The sequence below is a fragment of the Camelina sativa genome, chromosome 7, assembly GCF_030686135.1.
Source record: "Camelina sativa cultivar CO46 ecotype springtype chromosome 7, ASM3068613v1".
Taxonomy (NCBI): Eukaryota; Viridiplantae; Streptophyta; class Magnoliopsida; order Brassicales; family Brassicaceae; genus Camelina; species Camelina sativa.
The window spans coordinates 16466463-16485527 of NC_141886.1; the positions used below are offsets into that span (position 1 = coordinate 16466463).

General features: G+C 41.9%; 1 protein-coding gene and 2 non-coding genes across 3 annotated transcripts; all 3 read left to right on the forward strand.

Annotated features, from left to right (window-relative positions):
- Window positions 1–159: 159 nt before the first annotated feature.
- Window positions 160–266, forward strand: LOC147941306 (small nucleolar RNA R71). The gene has a single exon (XR_015562951.1). It is a non-coding gene; the product is annotated as a small nucleolar RNA R71 (small nucleolar RNA).
- Window positions 267–9554: 9288 nt separating this feature from the next.
- Window positions 9555–9661, forward strand: LOC147941307 (small nucleolar RNA R71). The gene has a single exon (XR_015563051.1). It is a non-coding gene; the product is annotated as a small nucleolar RNA R71 (small nucleolar RNA).
- A 7613-nt stretch (window positions 9662–17274) lies between these two features.
- Window positions 17275–17598, forward strand: LOC147941308 (uncharacterized). The gene has a single exon (XM_087458462.1). It carries the CDS (start codon window positions 17275–17277, stop codon window positions 17596–17598), a length of 324 nt encoding a protein of 107 aa, XP_087314588.1.
- Window positions 17599–19065: the final 1467 nt, after the last annotated feature.

The following is a 19065-nucleotide window of genomic DNA, read 5'->3' on the forward strand; positions in this document are numbered from 1 at the left end:
TTCATTATAGTTCCCATCAGACTAAGCCAAGTTCTCCACTAGTTCCCAGCCTTCATCTACATGTTTGTTGAGGAAGTTACCATTGGAAGTTGTATCTAACAACATTCTGATTTCGGCAATACTCCTTTGTAGAGTGTGCTAAGTAGTGACTCATTGCTAAAACCATGGTGTGGGCATTGTGTTTGATGTCCTTTGAACCTCTCCCAAGCCTCACAAAAGGTCTCATTGTTCTTATGGATAAAACCTGATATCTCATTCCTCAATCTTGCAGTTCTGGCATTGGAGAAGAATTTGGCTAAGAAAGCCTATTTACAATCATCCCATGTAGTAATAGCACCAGTTGGAAGTGTCTTCTCCCATAGATGAGCCTTGTCTCCAAGTGAGAAGGGAAACAACCTGAGCTTGAAGCCATCTTAACACCATTGATCTTGGTTAGACCACAAAGTCTGTCAAATTCATCCAAATGATCTAAAGGATCCTCCATTGGTAAGCCATGGAATTTGTTTGCCACGATCATATTGATTAGCCCACTTTTAATTTCGAAAATGCTGTTGGCTACAGCAGGAGGTACTATTCCAGTTCTTTGGTTGTGTGTATTTGGAGCATCCCCTGCTCCAATATGCCTTGGTCTTTTATTCTGGTTGTTTGGTGGATCCATCAGCAACTGATCTTGCTGTTCTTGAAGGATTCTGGCTTTCTGCTGCCTCAAGTCTCTTGGTAAGCGGTTTATATGATCAATGAACTTTTGTAGGTTCATGTTTCCTTTGGATCTTGTCTGCATCAACCGACTCTATCACTCGCTCGAACTGACACACGGTCGAGCACTGGCTCGAGCAGCTGGTCATCTTACTGAAACGAGGAAACTGGCTTGTTTCTGGGTTAGTGCTCGATCACTTGCTTAAAAGGCACACGATCAAGTGCTGGTTCGAGTGACTACCTGAAACTCAAAACAAGATACTAGACAGTGGTGAGCAGTTAGTAACATAACTTAATCTTGAACCTTTGTAAAACTTAAATGAAACAAATCAACACCCTAATGGCAACAACACCAATTGAAACATACTTTTTACTCTATGTGTAAACCTTTGAATGAAATGTATGATAACAAACAAACAGACTAAGGCTATGATGCTCAGATGAAATGCAAGAGGTTTCAATACTCTTATCCAGTTGTAGTATAAGATATCAATCCATAAAGGGTGATTATGCAAGCATTTAAGATGTGAACATTGATTCAAGTTAAGCCAAGTATGATTATGAGTTTGAACTAACAACCTAATGATAATAATGAAAATGCAGAATGTAAACTACTTAGAAAATAAACTGAAACAAGATTTATATAGTGGTGTGAATGATGATGTATGCAATGGTGAGATATGAATGGAATGATGGATGGGTGTTTCAATTCCCCTTATGCTATTGCAGTACAAGAGGTATCAATCCTAAATGAGTGTTTGTGAACAATTAAGATATGCATATGAATCTAAGTTAAGACAAATGTAAAGATTGTTTGTCACTAACAATCCTAGGAAGAAAATGTAAAATGCAGAAAATAAACTACAAGAACTAACAACTATATGCAAATGAAACTGAATGATTGAAACAGTGATAAAGCAAGAACATAAACAGAGACTACTACTAATGAACTAATGCAAGATAATTAATGAACTGAAAACTAAATGTATGCAACTGGAATGAAACAGGAATGAAACAAGACAAACACAAATCATAGACACAGAGTTCTGGGGATGAACTCGAGCAGCACTCGACTCGAGCAGCACTCGACGCAGAAGCAGAGCAATGCAATAAAAACAGAGTAATGCTAAATCCAATCAAACAACAAGCAAGCAACAGGATTAAGACTAAGATTTCAATAAACAAAGAAGGTCCTGAGGATGGATTCATGGGATGGACTAATCATTGTGGTTATCTAACTTGGTCAACAAATCTCAAGCAAACTTTGAGCTAACCTCTAGACATATTAATCTAAGACAAGTTTCTCCCACTCTCATGGTCAAGAAACAATCAAACCTATGCAATTCTAGACTTGTTCTCACACAGTAAAGAATCTACACAAGCAGGCATTAAGCAATACATCTCAAACCAAACAAGACCTCTAATCTCTTAGCAAGCCTAATGGTAAGCTCTAGATCTAGCCTTATCTATGCTTCCTAAACATTGGTGTGATGCTAAGAAGCTTGAAATCAGACTCTACCCTCTCAGATATAGAATCAGCATTAAGATCATCTACCCTAGAAGAGATCTACAACAATCAAGCTTGACCAAGTCACACAAACCACAAGATCAATCCATCCTAACCCATCCTCAAGATCCTAAGGAAACTACTCACAACAATACATGGTGATCAAAGTCAAAAACCCAGAAAATATTGAAACTTGCATTATTAGAAAGATTAAACAAAGATCTTCAATATTGATGAAATGATGAAACTCAAATTCTCAATATCTTGAAAGTTATAGAACCAACAAAATATTAGAATCTAGTCTTCTTTCATAAGGAAGTACAAGATCTTAAAAATAAAAATGCAAAAGGAATAAAACTAAAAAAGGTAAAAACTAGGTTTAGGGAATATCTAAAAAGTTGCACACTTTGGTGGCTGCAGGTACAAGGCCTTATATAGGTGAGGAGGTGGAAGCCCTAAAAATAGAAAAAAGTCAAAGTAGTCAACGGCTCGGTCAACTCGACCAGTGCTCGGTCGAGTCCATGGTCGAGCTGGCTTCTCTCGTGCACACTCCACTCGGTCGAGTCCATCTACCCACTCGGTCGAGTGCTTGGTCGAGTTGGACTCTGGACCTTGGTTCTTCAGCCTTAACTCTCTTGCTTTCCTTTCAAGATTGCTTCACTTCTCCTCAGGATTGTTTTCATGCTCCTTAAGCTCCAAAATCACCTGTTTATGCATGAAAAGATGCAAATGCAATGCAACTAAACTCTAATGCATGATTAGTCCTAAAGCTACACAATAATGATGAAAATGGCTAGCAAAAGATGCAAAAGATGTGAATAAACTAAGGGAAAACATGGTAAAATATATGAACATCAACACCCCCAAACTTAGTCTTTGCTTGCCCTCAAGCAAATAAACAAGACATAAGAAGGTAGATGAGGTTTGAAAGTGTGATCTCAGCTCCTAAAGCTTACAAATAGACTATCTAGAATCAATGTCCAAGTTACTAGTACTATGATGCAAGTTGAATGAGCTATACTTAAAGACTTTAGACAAGCATATCACAACCTTCACTGATTTGAGCCTTAGACATCCACATGCATTCAAATCAACCATTTCCTTTAACATTCATTAATCAAGAACATGAATCAATTCTATGCAATGCTTAAACTCATTTGGCTTGGCAGTAAAAGGTTTAGAGACAATGATGGTCTCTTTTTAGAGTAGGGCTTATCAATATCAAGGTTCTCTCATAAAAAATGGATTGAGCTTTAGAAGAATGCTAAAGGTAAGAACACTTAGACACATACAAGAACAAAACCTTGTCTACCCAAAGGCTCCCAAAGTGTTTATCCTATCAATCTAAACCCAATTGATCCTAGTGCTACCCTTTAACTTCTTTTCTTCTTTTTCACCCTTTTCTCTTTTGGTTTTAAAGTCTTAGGAGAGGTTTCTTATTTGATCTTTCTAGTGGAATGGGGGATTCTTACTTATTTGCTATGGTTCTCTTTTCTTCTTATTCTTAAGACATATAAGCATTTTGCTAGACTTCTTTTTTCTTTCTTTCTTTTCTTTAACTAGAACCATCTTTAAACAACCTTATTCTTCCCATTCTTTCACTAGACTTTAAATTTTCTTAAACACATTCCCCTCCTAAAGACTCTAAACTTTTCTTTCTCTTTTTCCTCTTTTCTTTTCAAAACAGCCAAGTTCCAAACCCAACAAGTGAACCACCTAGTCCTATCTAGTTTGAAAAATGCAAACTAGAACTACACAAGGCTTTACTCTTGTCAGTTCAAACCTAACACTTTCTACCAAGCTCAATCCCAAAAATAGGCCTCACACACACAAGAATAAACATGGCTTGAAAGAAGGTTTGGTTAGGGGTAGGGAAACTGATTTAAAAGTGAAATCAGCTACTTGGATCAACAAGAGTGGCAAAAGGAGAAAGATGATCCAAATAAGTATATGGTATCCATGAGTCTAAAGCAATGCATACATTGATAATTAACAGTCAATATTAGGTTCTTATAGATAGGAAATGGCATCAAATCACAACATGCTTCAATTTAGACCAAATCAATTCAGGAATTCAAGGCTTGGTTCAATCTTATGCTTCTAACCACTCAACTAGCATCAAAGTACTATTAACTTGGGCATTGATCCTAGTCTAGTGAATTAAGCAAGCTAACAAGGAAAAACTCATCATAGATCCCTAATGCAAACAGTCCTATATGATAAACAAAATACTTAATTATGCAATGCAAACTACATGAACACTCTTTTTTTATAAAGATTTTTGCAAAAAAATTTCAAATTTTTATGGTTTTCCTATGCCTTAGATGATTATGCAAGTGCTAACATGATGATGATAAAAATTTGAAATAAGAAAACAAAACACAACATCAAATGCTATCTCAAACCCTCCCCCAAACTTAAATCACACAGTCCCTTGTGTGAAAGAAATTTGCTTGAGGATTCAAGACTTAAAACAAAACACAACATATGAAATGTTATGGTATATACAATGGTAAGGTGATAATGTTACCTCAAGGATTGGAGAAGAAGCTGTCCACATCCTCCTGCATACTATCAAAGGTGTAGCTGGGGTCCTGCTGGTGACTGGAGGAAGGTGATTGGGGCAGCTCGACAATGCCAATCGACCGTGACTCGGTCGAGTGCATGTCCGAGTGGGGGGGTCGAGCTGGACCGTGAGTCTCCATATCTTGAGTCTGGTACTGCTGGTACTGATGGTATAGTGCTGGATCCATAAAGTATTGGGGTGGTATGGGGGGTAACCTAGATAGCCTGGATAAGCAGCTGGAGGTGGGAAGCCAAATGGTGGTCTAGGCTGGAACTCGGTCGAGTGGCTCCAAGGTGCTCGGTCGAGTGGGTGCTCGAGTGACCCGGTCGAGTGCCTCGAAAACTGTTGTTCTCGGGTACTTGAGCTCCTCTTCCTCTGATTTGGCTCATACATTGAAGCCCTAGCTGGTTCCACAGGGTTTGCAACTCTTGAAAGTGCTCTAGTTGAGCCACTCCTCCTCAAAGGGCTTGATAGAGTTGGTGAAGAGTTTCCACTCTTCAAGTCAGCAACTTCCTTCTTCAGGCCTCTAATGGACTTAGCCATGTTGGTCACCTTCTTCTTGAGCTTGTCAAACCTCTTCCCATGCCATTTGTTCCACTTTTGCAGCAATTTCAACCTCTTGCTATGCTCTCTCACTCCTCTATTATCCCTTGGATTGGGCTCATAGTTCTCAAAGTAGAACTGCTCCTCTCCATCACCCATCTCTACATCTCCAGCTGCATCAACTCTAGGCTGTACTACTCCATCAAATAAGTACTCATCAGCTGGCCAAAAATCAATGTTGGCTCCTTCTTGAATGGTAGTAAGCTCTTTGTTTGGTAGGATCACTTGTTTCTTCCCAACTGTTGGCAGCTCAAAGTTAAAGATATGGATTCCTTGATGCATCTCCTTGGCTAGGATGAGTGTAGAGGTTAGGTAGCTGGAATCAATCAATCTTGGTGAGACCCCTTCTCCTCTAAGTGGAATGTTAGCAGCTTGAAGAATTGGAGTAATGATGCCTCCAATGGTAAGTGCTCCTCTTGAACCCTTGTTCTCAAGCTTGCCTACCCAACTTCTCAAATATATCATATGGTCTATCAGCACCATTGCAAGATCAGTCTCCACAGTGCTACCAAGGATGATGGTTCCATTCCTTGCTTGAAGAAGAACTCCATTGAGAGCCAAGTCAATCATCTTTAGCTCTCCCTCATTGATGTTTCCAGTTTCCTTCCTAGCAAAGAAGGTGTTGGCAAGAGCTTTGTGGTAGTACCTCAAGACTGGGCTCCTAATCCTTGACCTCTTGGAGTTGGAGGATGAGTAGAGCTTGTTATCCCCAATGGTTTCCCACACAGCATACAGTTCTTCTCTTGGAACCATCAAGCTCCTATTGCTCCCAACCTCAAAACCAAACACATCAGCCAGCTTCTTCATTGAGAGCTCATGCTTCTTCCCTTTGATTGTGAAAGAAATGTGACCAGCTCCTACTACAGCATCCTTCCTCACATATGTGTGCAGCTTGACAGTGGCTAGGAACTCACAGCTTTCCTCTCTATACCCCTCCATACAAAGCCCCATGAACTTGGTAAGGCTGCTCTTCTCAAAGAGACACTCCACATCTTCATCAATGGCAAGCTTCTCCATGGTCTCCTTATGTGGATATCTGGTTCCCAAGAACTCCATCCTCATGAAAGCATCATAAAGCTGCTTCTTTGACAATCCACAAGACTCAGCTTCTCCATCATCCATTAGTTCTTCTTCCTCACTTTCTTCTTCCTCACTCTCACTTTCACTCCCCTCTTGTTCAACCTCAACAGCTGGCCTCTTTCCTTTGGCCCTTGCTCTCCTCATAAACTCACTGAGTGTTGGCTCCCTTTCCTCCTCTGATTCAGTTCTCTCAGGATCTTCCTCAACAGCTGGGTTTCTGGAACTCGCACGCTGGCTCGGTCGGTCACTCGGACGGCCACTCGGTCGAGTGCATGCTCGAGTGGGACGTCGAGTGGACCTTCCAGCATCCTCTCTTGATTGTAAATCAACATCATGACGACCCTTAGAGATTGCAGCTGCTTGCTTGGACTTCTTAGTGATCTTGGAAGACATTTTTGAACGAAAACTGAGAGGAATAAACTCAAAGCTTAAAGTTAATAGGTTAGTGACCCAAAAACTAGAAAGAACTAAGCTTTGAGCAAAAGATGAACTTGAGAGAGACTTTAAAGCTTGAAATTAGATATTTTGAGCAAATGAGAGAGTGTGAGAGGTATGATCTCGTGCTAGGAGTATATAAAGAAGCTAAGGGGACAAGGAGACAAGGGTGGAGCGTCCATACCATTCAAATTTGAAATGGGAATCTTTGACCTGCTTCTTGGCTACCACACTCGACCAGCACGTGGTCGAGCTCCTTGACCAATTTGAAATTTCAAAATTTTTCTTCCTTTTCTCCCTCCACTCGATCGTTCTAGAAGCTTTGGAAACCAAATGGGCCTTAATCCTTACCCAGCTCGATCGTGTACCTCTCGTGGCCTGGTCGAGTGGGCTTGCGAACCTCCTTGCCCAAGTCCAAATCTCTTCTTACCCAACTACATTCTTAATAAAAAGCCTGTCTAACAAAAACATAAAAGAAAGCACATCAAAACTACTAACAAATTAAACCATATTTACAAAGGATACCTTAGGGACTTCCTCCCTAGTGAGCTTGTTTAAAGTCACTAAGCTTGACTTTGATTTCCTTCTTAGACTTGATCTAGATACCAAGGAGGTGATGAAATCCTCCCTGGAACCTCTTGGTCACTGTGAAGTTGATCCTTGATCACCTCACCCTTAGCACACAAACCATATTTCTTCTTGATTTTGAGCCTTGGTCTTGCTTTCCTCAAGGACCTCTTGTTCAGCTTTACTTGAAGATCCTCAACCATACTAGTCAACTCTTGAACTGACCTCTTAAGCTTTTCCACAAAATCCTCTTGAAGTGGGAGCTCAGCTTTTGGAGTTGCCTTATCACTTAACCCTTCTTGACCACCTTTGTCCTTGATAGTAAAAGGCTGGTCATCAATGGTGGGAAGGTTGGTTGGATTGTAGATATTGAACTTCATAACTACATCGTCAGCAATGTTCAAGGTCACAAGACCTTCCTTGACATCAATAACTGCTCCAACAGTAGCTAAGAATGGCCTCCCTAGTAAGATTGGATCTTCAGGCTCCTTGTCCATCTCTATCACCACAAAGTCAATGTGGATCCTTGCTCTTCCTATCTTGATTGGGACATTCTCTAACCTCCCAACTACCTCTCTATTTGTCCCATCAGCTAGGCACACATGGAGTCTAGTAGATTTGAAGTCAGTTCTCCCAAGCTTTTGAGCTATGGAATATGGCATGACACTTGTTGAAGCTCCCAAATCACAAAGGCATTGGTTGTAGTGAAGATAGCTAAGTGTGCAAGGCAGATAGAATGGACCTGGATCCTTAAGCTTGATTGGAATGATAACTCCTCCAAGGTCCTCAAGATCCTTCTCATCTTGAGCTTCAGCCTTCTTCTTTGACAAATCAAGCAAAAAGTCTTTGTAGAGAGGATATGGATCATACTGTTCCAAGGCAGGTCCTCTCTCTTCTTCTTGGTAAGCAATGGTGATCTCTTGTATGGCCAACACTTCCTCAACCACAGCTTCTTCCTTTAAAACCCTCTCTTCTTCTTGTTGCCTAGCCATCATCTCCTTTCTCTCAATGATTTCCCTAAGCTCCTTAATCTTTTGTGCTTTGAAACATCCTGGGAAAGGTAGTGGAGGCTTGTAGGCAGGAGGAATGTACTTGGCAGGTTTGTCAGCCTCGGACTGTCCAGCTCGATCGACCACTCGAGCACGCACTCGGTCGAGTGGCTGCTCGAGTCCATGGTCGAGCTCAGGTGCGAGCTCCAATTGCTTGTTACAAACATCACTTGGGGCTTCAGTAACTAATGAATTCCCCCAAACTTGAACTGCACTGTCCTCAGTGGCTTCTTCCTCATGAACTTGAATGGCTTTGGCTGTGAACTCCCTTGGATTTTGGACAGCTTTTCCAGGGAGTAAAACAATGTTACTATGTGAGGCTATGTTACTCTCCATGTACTTAACTCTGGAATTCAGACCCTCAAACTTCATATTCAGATCATTGTATTGAGATGTGAGCCTTTGGTTTAGCTCAGCAAACTGTTTGGCTTCCTCTATCTTCCCTTGTGTTTGACCAATCAACAGCTGTTGTACCATGGCTCTAAGGTCTTGTTCCTGGCATTGGTTAGTCTGAAACCGTGGTGGGGGACACAACTGGGGCTGGAACACCTGTTGCTGTTGTTTGGGGACATAGTTTTGGTGTTGTTGAGGCTGTTGAGGAGGGTAAACTTGATCTTGTGGGTTGGCCACATTTGTGCTCCTATAGGACAGATTATTGTTCCTAAACCCTCCTTGGTTATAACCCTTGAAACCTCCTTGGTTTTGCATATAGCATAACTCAGCAAACTCATTCTCTCCCTCTTGAGCTGGAGGCTCCTCTTCACTAACAAAGTGAATAGACTTTTGCTGACTTAGCAAGATCCTATCAAGCTTTTCATTCACCATTTTCAGATCCTTCTTGTACTTGTCTTCTTGATCAGTTGATGATGACCTTATGGTTCTGTCATAGTCCTCATTGTAGTTCCCATCAGACTGTGCAAGGTTCTCTACTAACTCCCAGCCTTCTTCCACATTCTTGTTGAGGAAGTTTCCATTGGAGGCTGTATCAAGAAGCATTCTGAACTTGGGAAGCACTCCTCTATACAATGTGCTCAACAAAGACTCCACACTGAAACCATGATGAGGACATTGAGTTTGGTATCCCTTGAATCTCTCCCAAGCTTCACAAAAGCTTTCATTACTCCTTTGAGCAAATCCAGAGATCTCATTCCTTAGTCTTGCTGTCCTAGCATTGGAGAAAAACTTGGCCAAGAAAGCCTTCTTGCATGCATCCCAAGTAGTGATTGCACCAGTAGGGAGAGTCTTTTCCCATAAATGAGCCTTGTCCCCAAGTGAGAAAGGGAACAACCTCAGCTTGAAACCATCTTCACTTACTCCATTGATCTTGGTAAGACCACAGATTCTGTCAAACTCATCAAGATGATCTAGTGGATCCTCCATAGGCAATCCATGGAATTTATTGGCCTGAATCATTGAGATCAATCCACTCTTGATCTCAAAGTTGTTGTTGGCAACAGTTGGTGGCACAATGCCAGCTCTTTGGTTGTGAGTGTTGGGTGCATCTCCAGCACCAATGTTCCTGGGTCTCTGAACCTGATCCTGTTGATCCATAGCTACTATAACCTCTTGTTGTTGCTGAACAACTCTCCTTTGCTTAGCTCCTAAACTCTTGGTCTTGTTGTTGATGTTGTCAATAGGCCTAAGAAGATTGTCCTTTCCTTTAGACCTTGTGTGCATTAACAGACACAAACGATTTTTGCTAGGCAAGCGACTGAGCACAGGCTCAAGTAGGAGGTCAAGTCGACTGGAAAATGATGGTTATAGAGACCCGGCTTCTGGCTCGAGCAGGTGCTCGATCACGAATCGGTCGAGTGGTGGTCGAGTGACTGGTCGAGTGGTACCTGAAATGGAACTTCAACCCAGAAACAGAAGATTCGAGTACAGCAACCTCACAAGCGTATAAAAGAACTTAATCTTAGACTAATATGGATCCTAAATGTCACAAAAACACACTCAAATGGGCAACGACGCCAAATTGAAACAAGATTTATATAGTGGTGTGAATGATGATGTATGCAATGGTGAGATATGAATGGAATGATGGATGGGTGTTTCAATTCCCCTTATGCTATTGCAGTACAAGAGGTATCAATCCTAAATGAGTGTTTGTGAACAATTAAGATATGCATATGAATCTAAGTTAAGACAAATGTAAAGATTGTTTGTCACTAACAATCCTAGGAAGAAAATGTAAAATGCAGAAAATAAACTACAAGAACTAACAACTAGATGCAAATGAAACTGAATGATTGAAACAGTGATCAAGCAAGAACAGAAACAGAGACTACTACTAATGAACTAATGCAAGATAATTAATGAACTGAAAACTAAATGTATGCAACTGGAATGAAACAGGAATGAAACAAGACAAACACAAATCATAGACACAGAGTTCTGGGGATGAACTCGAGCAGCACTCGACCGAGTGTAGGTCGAGTGGGTGGTCGAGCTAGACTAGACGCAGAAACAGAGCAATGCAATAAAAACAGAGTAATGCTAAATCCAATCAAACAACAAGCAAGCAACAGGATTAAGACTAAGATTTCAATAAACAAAGAAGGTCCTGAGGATGGATTCATGGGATGGACTAATCATTGTGGTTATCTAACTTGGTCAACAAATCTCAAGCAAACTTTGAGCTAACCTCTAGACATATTAATCTAAGACAAGTTTCTCCCACTCTCATGGTCAAGAAACAATCAAACCTATGCAATTCTAGACTTGTTCTCACACAGTAAAGAATCTACACAAGCAGGCATTAAGCAATACATCTCAAACCAAACAAGACCTCTAATCTCTTAGCAAGCCTAATGGTAAGCTCTAGATCTAGCTTTATCTATGCTTCCTAAACATTGGTGTGATGCTAAGAAGCTTGAAATCAGACTCTACCCTCTCAGATATAGAATCAGCATTAAGATCATCTACCCTAGAAGAGATCTACAACAATCAAGCTTGACCAAGTCACACAAACCACAAGATCAATCCATCCTAACCCATCCTCAAGATCCTAAGGAAACTACTCACAACAATACATGGTGATCAAAGTCAAAAACCCAGAAAATATTGAAACTTGCATTATTAGAAAGATTAAACAAAGATCTTCAATATTGATGAAAGGATGAAACTCAAATTCTCAATATCTTGAAAGTTATAGAACCAACAAAATATAAGAATCTAGTCTTCTTTCATAAGGAAGTACAAGATCTTAAAAATAAAAATGCAAAAGGAATAAAACTAAAAAAGGTAAAAACTAGGTTTAGGGAATATCTAAAAAGTTGCACACTTTGGTGGCTGCAGGTACAAGGCCTTATATAGGTGAGGAGGTGGAAGCCCTAAAAATAGAAAAAAGTCAAAGTAGTCAACGGCTCGGTCAACTCGACCAGTGCTCGGTCGAGTCCATGGTCGAGCTGGCTTCTCTCGTGCACACTCCACTCGGTCGAGTCCATCTACCCACTCGGTCGAGTGCTTGGTCGAGTTGGACTCTGGACCTTGGTTCTTCAGCCTTAACTCTCTTGCTTTCCCTTCAAGATTGCTTCACTTCTCCTCAGAATTGTTTCCATGCTCCTTAAGCTCCAAAATCACCTGTTTATGCATGAAAAGATGCAAATGCAATGCAACTAAACTCTAATGCATGATTAGTCCTAAAGCTACACAATAATGATGAAAATGGCTAGCAAAAGATGCAAAAGATGTGAATAAACTAAGGGAAAACATGGTAAAATATATGAACATCATAAACTAAATGCAATGTAAACAAAGATAAACTAAGCATAGACTAAGCTACAATAGCAATAACTATATATAAGCAATGAAACGAAACTATAAAGATGCATGACATAAACAGAAAGTAAACTAAATGAAATAGGAATGTAAACTAAGCAACCTAGATGGTGCTCGATCAAGCACTCGACCGTGTGCGTGGTCGAGTGGCTAGGTCGAGTGATGAAATACAAAGAACATAAACTATTTTGACTACTTTAAACAGATTAAAATGCAATGAAGCAAGACTAGATGCGATAACAGATAATCAGATAACAAAGTAGGCTCCTAGAGATATATTCATGGGCTGGTGTTCAGGATGTGACTATCTAAACTGGTCAACAAACCTCAATCAACATGAGCTATCCCTAGACAATGATCTTAAAGACTTAATAATCAACTCTCATGACAGAAGTAATCAATTTTAGTAACATCCTAACGCAACTCTCATTGGTGAAACGATACTAAACAGACTTTAAAGAACCAGATCATTATTTGTCAAAAATCACCTTAGACAACTAATCTCTTAGGCTAAGCATGATAATCTCTAGTATTAGCTTTATCTAACAACCTAAACATTGGTATGATGCAAGGAAGCTTAAGATCTGTTTTTACCCTCTCAGATATAAGAACAGCTTAGAGGACATCTAACCCATAAGAGATCTATGAGCAAACAAGTTTGACCAATGTTATGTTTCTTCACTGGTTGAGTCCCTGAACAGCACACGGTCGAGTGTCTTTGGGTGTGGTGGTCGAGTGGCCTTTAAACCTTTGTTTTCTTCTTGTTTCAGTGTTTGTCTGATTCACTGGTTGCACTCTACTACTCTTCAGCTCATTTCCATGCTCCTTGGGGTCCAAATCACCTGTTTAAACATGAAACAATGCAAATGCAATGCAAATCCTACTCTAATGCACAAATAGACCTTAAACTACACAACAATGACAAAACTAGCTAGTAAATCATGCAAAAGGTGTAAATAAACTATAGTGAAACATGGTAAAATATATGCATATCAGAGCCAGAGGCGAGGATGAAGGCAAGGTTCAAGAAGTGGTTTGAGAAGCAGGTCGCGACTTGAACTTGTCTAACCTGGTCCCAGCTGTAGTCTCTGGCTGGAGCGGGAATGGAGTATTCCTTCCCATCTCTCTTGTTAGTTGGTCTCTTAGGGGTGGTTGGTTGTGCGACTAAGTAACGAGATGAGGTGGTGTTCGGGATACAAAATTCCGCGAGGCAGTGGTTAAAGAGAGAAAGTTTCCTGAAATAGTAATTTCTAAAAGAGGAAAGTTTCAAAAAGTGGAAAGTTCTAAAAATGAAAGTTTTATGGAAGTTAGAATATATCCATATTTAGTAGTTGTGAACCTTGGAGGGGCTTATGTGGCCTTTGTGGCGGACTTTTGAGTCATTGTGTGCCTGTTTAGGCGGTCATTCAGGATGTGTGGTCTTCGTGACGTTCTTTCGAAACGTGTGTCCTGTTTAGGCAAGATTAGATGAACATACAATTTTCATGTATTCAATGGACGTTTCTTTCAGTATTATCAGAGCATTTAATACATGGTCGACTCTTAAGTGTGATGATTTTACAAAATTCTTAGTTTTTGCATACAATCAGAATTTACAATTTAAACCAAACAATTACAATTCTCAAATTTTTTACCATATATATTGTAAATATTGTTGGATATGGGCTTCGTCCCCAACATTTTAGGAAGGCCAAACAAAAGATTCTCAAGACAGTTAGGGCCTAAAGTCATGGACCTGGCCCATTTGGCTGCAGGGGCAAAATCGTCATTTGCAGAAGAGACAGAGGGGACCCTAGGTCAATGGCCCACTAGAAATACCAGATGTCATTGTCAGAGCTCTGGATCCAAAATCTTGGCAATCTGAGAGAAAAGAGCAATTATTATCGTATTAACTGCGCTTAGATCTTTGATTGTATTTTCTGTACATTCTCACCTTCAATTCTACGTTAATAAAAGGACCAATTCCGATTTATCCTCATTAATATTTGTATTATTTATATTGTCAATTTCATACATCAATAATTTGGCGCCCATCGTGGGGCTAGACGAAATCCTTTCTTTGACGAAAAGAATTTGAAGACAAAGGTGTTTTTGGAAAACCAGAAGCATGTCTCACACCGATCTCTCCAGCAACAAAGGCGTTGACTCGACCGCACCACACTCTCCTACAGCTCGCGTCGACTCGACCGCACCACGCTCTCCTACAGCTCGCGTCGTATCTCCTAGGCCAACCATTTGGGGGCGCACTCGTTTGAGGACGAACCAGCTCCAAGGCGTCAATAGGTGTAACGCCCCCCGTTCGTGTAGCCGCTGGCGTTAACCCAACCGACCGTGAAGCCATAGGCGCTACGCGCGTTGCTCCAACCAATGGCCTAGCCAACGGCGCTATCCCTCCTGATCGTGTAGCTGCTGGCGACACTCCAAACAACCGCGAAGCAATAGGCACTACGCCTATAACTCAATCTCATCACACATCCGCACGCGTTACTATCAACCAAGCCGCACATGATGAAGCCGTACAAAGAGCCCTGGACCGGATGAGCGGTCAAGCAGCGCAAATGGCATCTCAAGGACAAAGTGACCACGCAAGGCATCATAGGCGACAATCTGAGCCTCGACACGAACAAAATGAAGACGCAGTGGCGCCACACACTCTGCGAGCTGAGCACAACACTCCGCGAGCTGAGCACATTACTCCGCGAGCTGAGCACAACACTCCGCGAGTTGAGCACAACGCCACCACCATTCCACGCATTTAGCACCACGCTAATGGAAGACCCCGACTGTAACACCCCCGAACCGTTCTATAAATAGGACGGCCAAAGATGCTAGATGATGACACTCGTAGACGGACAACCGAGGCTACCGAAACGAATTCAGTCTCCCTAGTCGTCCATACCACGGGCCATCCCACTCGAACATGGGTCCAGGCTTGCCAACCCTTACCATGAACAAATGTTTGGGCGGTCCGGACTAGACCATAATCATTAAGAGCCAACTCCGAATATAAAACATCTTTTATTTATACACAATATATCAGATACAGCGGAAATAGGTTACCAAAAGTCATATGTTATTCGTCGGAGCTAATCTCCAAAACATTATTCATACATATACTTGAAATTTATTTTACAAAAAGGCAGACAAACCTACACTGGTTTTCCTAACGTCTAGCTTCCCCTCTAAAATAACCCTCTATTGGTCACCTGCAAAACAAATAGGGTAGCATCATGAGTAATCTAAGATTACTCAATGAGTCTGGGATCTCTAATGTTAGTATACCCCAACCCCATTTCCCCAAGCACAAGCAAGATAAAATAACGTGATAAGGCAGCGTTACGCCACAAGCAAAAGAATAGCAAATAAATACTACTAGCTAGACTCCTAATACTCCTAGTATGGCCATCTACGAATCCATGATCTCCCAAGGAAATGTCTCCACCCCTAAACACAAAGTCTAAAGGATACATTCCTTCATACTACATCGCCATGTAGCGTCCGGCCGGGCATGACCCGCTCCGAACCTTCGTAAGCCATAACGTTACGGAGTTACACGCAACGCACAACAGATGGCGGGATACTCATGATTCGGCTAACCTTAGTTACCTAACTATAGTAACTAATAAGCAAGCAAGCATTCGGACAACATAATTGTAATGCGACTAAACGTCCAGCATCACGGCGATACCATCACAGAGCTATACCAAACAATCATACAGGCATCATAACAATAATGCAAGCAATCACACAATGCAAGCAGAATAATCCCAGAATAATACTTCCTAACAATCTAGGAATACTACTAAATAATCCTAAGTAATATTACCTAACCTCAAGCTAATTAATTAATTAAATATATAACTAACTAATTAATAACTAATAAACTAAATAAACTAAATATATAAATAATACTTAAATAAAATATTAAAATACTAAAATAATAAACTAACACCTATTCGCGTGCTACCCACACGCGACCGAACTCACAGAGCTAAGGTGGGCGGCTAAAGGCTTCTCCGAGAGCTTCCTTCGCGGGCTAATGCTCCTAGGGGGCTCTAGAGATTTTTGGGTGAGGAATGAAGAATGATGGACGAGGGTAGGGGGTTTATATAGGGTCGGTTTGGGACAGGATAATGATGGGCGATTGGATAAGATAAGGACAATGAACGGATAAGCATGGGTGAGTGGATAAGCTTCAATGTACGGACCAATAGCAGTCTGACACAGCAAAGGGGTCGTCCTTATCCACAAGGTCAGTCGGTTTATCCCCTTAAGCAGATTACTTGGCCGTACCATGGCCGTCCGTACTGCCCGTACGCGGTACACGGCCGAACCGAACAATTTTCCGACCATCGAACGTACCTTTCCGATCCTTAACGAACTGATCCTAAATCTAACGGTCAAAATCTAATTCTATTTACCTAAGGATGCCTAAGGATGCCTAAGTCACTAGACACACTTGGAAGATTCCTTGGCGCTAACTGTACTGAAGTTGGGTCGAACGTTACCGCACCAGTTTGATTGTCCGGGCATCTTCTTGGTACGGGGCATTACACTGACTCTCGTCGATCATCGTTGGACCTAATGGCGAGCAGCTGAGGGTACATTTTCAGACCAACCAGATGCTCGCGGATCAACATGCTGGGCCGAATCAATCCGAGAACGCTGAAAGAAGATTACGTCTCAGATGCACAGTGTAACAAGCGCGGCACCAGAGCTGGAGACCGTGTTGGCAGAGGCACGACGTTCGCCTTTCACCACAAAGGTCTCGGGTATCAGGGTAAGACGCAACAGCGATAATAACAAGAATAAGCCGGTACCATACGACGGAAAGGTCCCACTGTTTTTCTGAAGTCGACGGAAGGGAGCAGCAGCAGAGCAATCCTTGGAATAAGTACTACCGCGAGTCCGACGGTCCTAACTACAAGGGCAAATGTGGGTAATACGAATTCGACAAATTCAATCCAAACAATGACCCGCTTCTCGTAGAAATGTTGATCGCGGAAATCTCGGTGAGAAGAATTCTCATTGATACGGGAAGCTCGATTAACATGATCTTCAAAGGTGTGTTGATCCAAATGGAGATCAATCTGCGCAACACGGTTGCTGATACGCAGCCTTTGACAGGGTTCGACGGCGATACCGTCATGACTGTTGGAACCTTAATGCTCCCGATCTACGTCAGAGGTACGATGCGCGCTGTCGCTTTGACTTACCATCAATGCGTCAAGTTTCCAAATGCATACGGAATTTACACATTACACGGGGATCCTCTGATGGCACGAACTTGCTTCATTATTGAGAAAAAGATGTGAAACGCAAGGGCATTTGTGATTCCTGAATCAGAACCTCCGCAAGAGCCACAAACACTACCACCAAAATAATTTGTGATCTAGGTCAACGTCGATTTGTCCGATCCTAAACGCTGCATCGGCATAGGTGTCGAGCTACCACTAGCTCTACGGATGAGCTTGTCAAGTTTTTGCGTCAGAACGAAACTACGTTTGCCTGGACAATAGATTACATGACTGGGATCGACCCAAATATCACAAGCTACGAACTCCATGTTGATCCAACTTACAAGCCAGTTAAATAGAAGCGTTGAAAGCTTGGAGGAGAGCACACCGCTGCGGTCAACGACGAGGTACGAAAGTTGCTTGATGCTGGATCAATCACTGAAGTCCGCTATCCAGATTGGCTGAGCAACCCGGTGGTGGTTAAGAAGAAGCACGGTACATGGAGAGTGTGCGTCGACTTTACTGACCTTAACAAAGTCTGTCCAAAAGATAGTTTTCCTCTTCCGCGCATTGACCAGCTCGTCGAAGCCACGGCCGGAAAAAAAATATTGTCTTTCATGGATGCACAAAGATGATCGTGAGAAGACTGCGTTTATTACTGAACAAGACACTTTCTGCTACAAAGTCATGCCCTTTAGATTAAAAAACGCGGGAGCGACTTATCAACGACTAGTAAACAGAATGTTCGCAAGTCAACTTGGGAGGATGATGGAAGTATACATTGATGATATGCTCATCAAGTCAGCTCAGGTAGCCGATCATGTTGCACACCTGAAGCACTGCTTCGAGATACTCAACAAGTACAACATGAAACTGAACCCGGCGAAATGCACGTTTGGCGTTACTTCCGGCGAATTCTTGGGATACCTCGTTACGAAGCGCGGTATAGAAGCAAATCCGAAGCAGATCTCGATGATCATCAACCTTCCATCTCCAAGAAACACATGCGAGGTACAACGCCTTACTGGGCTCATTGCTGCATTGAATCGCTTCATCTCTCGCTCAATGGACAAGTGTGTGCCGTTTTACCAGCTCCTCCACGAAAATAAACGTTTCGAGTGGGATGAGAAATGCGAACTGGCAATCAAGCAACTGAAAGATTACCTATCATCTCCGCTAGTTCTAGCCAAACCCGAGCACGGAGAAACTTTGTATCTCTACATTGCCATCTCTTGTTCGGCTGTAAGTGGCGTACTATTCAGAGCAGAGCAACATCCTCTCTTCTATGTGAGCAGGACTCTCGATGGGGCCGAACTCCGATATCTAACTCTTGAGAAGCTCGCATACACGGTCGTAATATCAGCTTGCAAGCTCTGCCCCTACTTCCAATCTAACACTGTTGAAGTCTTGACGAATCAGCCTCTGCGAAAAATCCTTCACAGCCCGAGTCATTCAGGCCGCCTAGCAAAATGGGCAGTAGAATTGAGCGAGTACGACATTGAGTATAAAAACCGCACTTGCGCCAAATCTCAAGTTCTCGCAGAC